This window comes from Pinus tabuliformis, chromosome 3_1 (genome assembly GCF_031772625.1).
Source record: "Pinus tabuliformis cultivar Carrire ecotype Pingquan chromosome 3_1, CPIR1, whole genome shotgun sequence".
Classification (NCBI taxonomy): domain Eukaryota; kingdom Viridiplantae; phylum Streptophyta; class Pinopsida; order Pinales; family Pinaceae; genus Pinus; species Pinus tabuliformis.
Window position 1 is genome coordinate 88442896 of NC_142301.1, and position 6236 is coordinate 88449131.

General features: G+C 38.0%; 1 protein-coding gene across 2 annotated transcripts; it reads right to left on the reverse strand.

The window, feature by feature from the left end:
• Positions 1–942: 942 nt before the first annotated feature.
• LOC149185911 (uncharacterized) lies at positions 943–4952 on the reverse strand. Of its 2 annotated transcripts, XM_089410838.1 has the most exons (7): positions 4704–4952; positions 3870–4230; positions 3427–3638; positions 2692–2992; positions 2507–2592; positions 2250–2341; positions 943–2104 (listed from the first exon to the last, which is right to left on the reverse strand). In XM_089410838.1, the coding sequence occupies exons 2-7, from the start codon at positions 4158–4160 to the stop codon at positions 1857–1859; spliced, it is 1230 nt and encodes a 409-aa protein (XP_089266964.1). In that variant the 5' UTR covers positions 4161–4230; positions 4704–4952; the 3' UTR covers positions 943–1856. The 2 variants fall into 2 exon arrangements, with proteins under 2 accessions (XP_089266964.1, XP_089266963.1); XM_089410837.1 differs by having other exon boundaries at positions 3870–4952.
• Positions 4953–6236: the final 1284 nt, after the last annotated feature.

Genomic DNA, 6236 nt, shown 5'->3' on the forward strand with positions numbered 1-6236 from the left:
TAAGATTGGTCACAAGTTTGTTTGAAGCATAGTCCAGAGGGTTGTAGGGATCTTTACACTGGGCGACACCGTCATGCACATGGCATCCAGCCATGGACAACGAAGGAGATCTTTAGAACAGAAAGCCTTGATTTAACACTGCCACTTTGATAGTGACAATGTGATCATCCAGTGAAAGAAGAACCAGATCATGCCAAGAGGGGTGACCATGGTTTAATTAAAATGTAATTACAGACCCAATTAGAAAGTTCCACCTACTCTAGGCCTACAGTATTCATGAGATGAGAAAGCATGAAATTGGTTATAGATCGAGAATCCACAGGCATCACTCTGGGTTGGAGATACCACATCTATTCTATGTTTCTAAAGCAAAATTCCTACACATTCCAAACTATCAGTATAATTTATTATATCCACAATAGCCCCAAGCAACTTCTTAAAATCTCAATTCACAACTCCAGCGACAAAATACTTTTCCTAAACATTTCCTTGAATGAAAAGATATATCCGCCCAAGGTGTGTCCAAAGTATGACAAATGAACAGCACTGAATAATTTCAAATATATATCAAAGCAATACAAACATAGCAAGCCACTAAGCCCACTACTTCAACCATCTTTACAGTCAACTATGAGAACACACCCTACTATAGTTGATCATACAACTCAAAAAAAAGAAAATAATGTTCATGCTAAATTCTCATAATTTTGATCTTTTACTTTTCTTTTTCTCCCACCTTGACGTATAACACAATAACAATCATATGATCGACATAAAGCTCTCTCTGCAACTTAGTCATCCCCAATAATTAGCTAATGGAAATTTTGAAAAAATAATTAGATAACTCACGTCATGCTTTGATCTCTACTGGGAAAATATTGATAACTACTTTCCTAATCACGTTGAAGAAAATCAAATCATTCATCAACCACTGGAAGCAAATTGACACAAAATATCTTAAAATTGACTCAGAATCAAAGGTTTTCTTTTCATTTTTTTCTTATTTTCTTAATCCGTCAACTCCAAAGAGAACCTGATAGGACAAAAGTTGATCCTACACTAGCCACAATTTGTTTTAATGTAGCGAAAATCCCTTGGAGAAAATACTCAAACGCTCTCAACAATTACTCAAAAACCAACGACTGCTCTCACAGTAATAGCAATTGCCACCACTGGGCACGCAGCTTTTCAGAAACCACTCTAGACAATATCCATTGTCAGCCCATCATCACAAATCAGTGTTTTCATGTCAAAAGTTTGGATTTAAATTAAATATCTACTCAGGCAGTCTACATTGGATGATAGTCGTCTGCAACCACATCCAAGAACTTTCGTCCCAGAGAACAAGCGTACCTGAATTGAAATCAAAGGAAGAGAAAAAACTGCACGACTTAAAATTCAACCTGCAATGGTTTATGACATTCCCGTACTGACATAGAGTTTGGAATGCAGGACATTTCATCTCCTTCAGCATTTCCTCTTCCTCCTATTTCACAAATGGCAATTCTTTTTTTCTTTTCACTTTTTTTTCCATCAATTTTCTCTTACAGCAGACAAGCCAAAGGTTTACCCAAAAACCCATTCTCTCTTAAATATACCCTTTTGGTACGAGTTTTGACTTGCATTTTTTCATTTTCAATTGCAGAACTTTTTGAGAATGTTTATATTTTTATCTTTTGACTATATTGAGGAGATCATAGAAGAAGATTTGTGAGCAACCCTCAACTTGCTTGTTCACACACTCCACTGACTCCTGGTATTTGGCCTTGCTAATGGCTATAATAAAAAAAAGCCATTCATAACCCAATTGATTCTTTCGTTTCAACAAAAACCCCATTGTTATGGATGTGTCTAGTTCATCCTCCATATGAAGAACCATGTGAAAGGAAAAAATCATAATCTGGATGTTTCACCTGATGTGATCTCAACCATTGATCAGCCTCAAACAAAAAGTCAGCCTGCTGTCGTTCACAGTTGTCATTAGTACTCCACACTGTCCCCTTCAACTTGTAAGAAGCGAGACCAAATACTGGTAAAGCTATCTTTGGAGAACCCCCAGAATTGCTTATCGGAGTGACAGGAACACTTTTCCCTCCAGTACCATCTGCCAAAACATCAGTTAGAGATCAAATGCGGAGTGAGAAAATCAGAATTCAAAAAGCATCAACATGCTTTACTGAAATGAAAACTATGTGAACAAACTAGCAACAAGATGGAGGGAACGAAAATAGAAAACAGATGAATCAAACCTTTTAATGGAGTTGAAAGGGGATGAAAAGTTAGGAAGCAGGCAGCCAGGTCTCGCAAGGTTGGACCTGTTGGTATCCTGTATATCGGGTACCTGTAAGGAAATTCTTGTTTTAATTAGATAGCGGTAGATAATGAACATTCATCTAGACGTTACTGATCGCATTGAACAATATCCAATAGAACAGGAATGCTTAATAACTAACTGGCCTCCACACCAACTTAATCAAGGATTGCACAAGTATAATTGATGGCATACCACGCAACCGATAGCCAACTGTCTGGCAACAGATCAATGCTTCTTAAGGTTTTCAGCTGTGGAAAGTCCTTGGCAAGATCTCCAATCTGCAACATCCAGTTAACAGATATTAATTTTAACCTCGCAATTGAAACTACACCATGAAATAAAACATTCCTCAAAATAAATGCATAACCGGATCTTACCTTGTCTGCCAGAGGTTCACGACTATATGGAGTTGCTCGCTCAAAATATTGAAATGAAGGGCAACTGCTTCCTTCACCATCATCACTAGAAAAGCCTTCTTGTGCAGCTTTAGAGTGACTTCTTAATGTTAATCTATCAAACCTAGTATTAGAATCCAAATTACAATCAAATGCGTTGGAATTTCTCCAGTGTATTGCCCCGCCATATTTTGAGTCTCGCTCTGCTTCATCACTACTACTACTACCTTCACTACCTGTATCTCTATAATCATCACTTGCATCACTCTCCTCACCAGGGCGCCTGCAAAAAAAACAGAGCATGTTCAGGACTCAACTGAGCCAGCGTGAATCACGTGTCCAAATGTTATCAAGTTTTAAATGATATTGCTCCAATGAAAGACATGTGCATTAACACTGAATTGTGACAGGCAAAATCTTGTCTCAGATATGACACAACTGACATAGAGAGCCACCGAAGCATGCAGTATTTTGATGGTCTGGAGCAGCATTAGAGCAGAATCGTTTGCAAAGATAGATTTCTCCAAAAAAATTTGTTAAACAACAGGAGCTAAATTGTTAAAGTTAAAACAACCAGAGCTACGGTGTATATTATGCCTTATTTACCATATTATTATTATACAAAAGCATTCAGCTGTGGTCAGATTTACAAAATATTAAGGAAGGTCCCTTTGACATGACTTGCTATGAAAATAACTGGTGAATTGGATAATCTACCTGGTGCCAATATTAGGTCCAGAAGGGTGAGTGTAAAGCTGAATGGCAGAAAGAGACGGTACATAATACTGCATAACAGTGTCGCTTCCATTCAACACTATCGGTACTCCAGCACCATATGCACTCCACTCGTTGAACGACTCCCACAGATCACCAAGACTGAAGAAGGGCATGGATTTGGCTTCAGAATCCCTCCATCCTTTCATGAATGTCTGTGAAACCAAGAATTATTCCTATTATCAATGAAGAGCCAATGACAGAACAGCTAGAAAACATTGTGTTGTTAAAAATACAGGGTTCATAACAGAAGATATCAAAATCCTAAAATGTACATCTAGCTACAAGCCTAACATTACTAGGGATAAAATAAATACACTTGGAATACTAGAAAATTATTGGAAATAGACTGGAGGCTCATCACAATAGGGTTTCAAAGCAAGTACCTTGGGCAGATACTGAAGAGGGACTGTTGGAGTTGTAGATTCCAGAAAACGACACAGATTACAACAACACGCCTTCCTTCCAGAAGCGGCAGAAACAGGGGAAGACACGGCCCTTGAACAAGCGTCTGAAACAATGTGGTCTTCATCCCTTACATGCTTTGGCTGGTGCTTTGTCTGTGAAGATCCATGGCGACTGCGCCGTGCATGCGCGTAACGGCTTCCGTTAAGAGGATCACAAAATTGGTCAACTCCATGACCAGCACGTCCAAATTGCATGGCTGAACCAAACATTATGCTAATTCTCTTGACGACCAACGAAAATAACTTAGCCGAAGTTCAGCCCTATGAGGACCTTAACACTCTGATCTAGCCAAGAAAAACACAGAGCAGATTCAAGTCTGACGCGCCGCTCAGAACTTAGAACAGAGATTGCGCATTCAAACTTTATAGTTATTGATCTCTTCCGGCCCGTACCATTCAGCTAAGAGTTAATCTAATCGTCCCCACACACAAACGAAAAAATAAAAATAATCCCTCTAAAGGAGCGGATTCAATTACTACACACCGCGGATAAGTCAGAAACCTTTGTCCAAACAAAATTTTCACTGATTAGACGAAATTCAAGATATCTGCTCAGGAAATCAGCCAAAGACCCTCATAATTTCCGCATCTAAGCTTGTGTTGTCGCCCGATTTTTCTTTTAATAACGAATACTAATAGCAACTCCAAAACCCTTTAATTGACAGTCTCCACGGATTCAGAAACTCGGAAGATGCAAGAAAATGTCAAAAACGCTAGAGGATTATTCCAACCATTAAAGATTTTGTTACATACCAGTCAGTATCTGAGGAAATCCCAGCATGGATGTAAAGATTACGAGCAGGCCGATTCAAGCCCGTGCAGATCTACCTAAAGCCGCTGCCCAATGTAAATACCACACAACGTCCGACCAGACAGAGGGTTTGGTTTTTCGACGATGAGTCCAGAGTAATAACAGAACACTCAGAAATACATATAGCGTATGGAATGATTAGCGAGCATTCATCATTTATTGGCCTTTTCATTTGGTTTCGTATTTTTTTCTATTTCCAAAATATTTGAACAAATTCTTTATATTAAATGTCAGATGCCATGATCACAAAAAGTTGACTCGGCTTAACCGGGGTTAGCCTCTGCCTCTGCCTGCCTTCTCGGATTCTCAAGTTCGAACCCGGGACCTCTCGTTAAACGTGACCATCGCCATTGCAGCCTTCTTTCCTCTCACTAAATGTGAAGAACCGAAACTTTTCCCGTCATTGGGAAGGCAAAACTGAAAGGTTACGCCGCCGTCAGGTGAAGACCATTAGGATTCCGTCTTGTTAAACGGCTAATTATTCATTAATGTCATGGAAACGATACCCTTTCTTCAAATTAATGAATATTCGGTTTGTTATTCCGTCACTGGAAAATACAATATGTGCACCGCACGAGATTTCCATCAAGATTTCAACCAAGCCGTGAGTTGACGGAAATATTAGTGAAGGGAGTTTTGTCAATAGGTTACCTAATATTCGTATTTATCATAATACCTTATCGATCCACCACAATTCTTTGAATTTCATGTGGGGTAGTTAGAGGGTGCTTTATCCTACAAACTAAACACTGTATAATAATAAAAAATTTATGTATTGATTTAATATTTTGAATTAAAATTATTTTTTTTAAGTGTAGTTGGATTACATTTTTATTATTTGTAATTTCTTATTTTGTTAGCAATTTATCAGGTTTAATTTCTCATTCCATTAGCATTTGAGTTACTCCGGACCAAATTATTTAATTTGAATTATATATAATAATAAAGAAATTAATTATAAAAATTTTATTTGTGATTTGTATAATATGTATATTGATAAGTCTTTTTTTTAGAAAGCATGATATTTATATTGAGGCAATATAAGCAAAAACTTAGATGAGGTACAATAATAATTTGGTTCCGAGAATTAGAAACTGGACTGAAGAAGACCAAAAAATGAGCCTACACCACAATACCATATACAGGGATGGAATTTGACGGGCATTTTGCCCGTCATAAGCCTTTTTAAACGTATTTGACGGCTGGAATTTATCCATGCCCGTTTTGACTGACGTGCTCAGGAGAGTTAAAAACGTTTTTTTGACGTTTTGAATTTTTTCCAAAACGTTCTTATACCTAGGTAACGGGTTGGAATTTTTTTTAAAAACGTCATTCCAATTTCCCTTATTTCACAGCCTGCAGGTTTCCAATTTCCCTTATTTCACAGCCTGCAGGTTTCCTTCCTTTTGCGTGAAACTCTTGGCAATTGTGGAAATTTCAAGAGGGCGGAGGCTGTCAAATTAGTATGTGGGAGG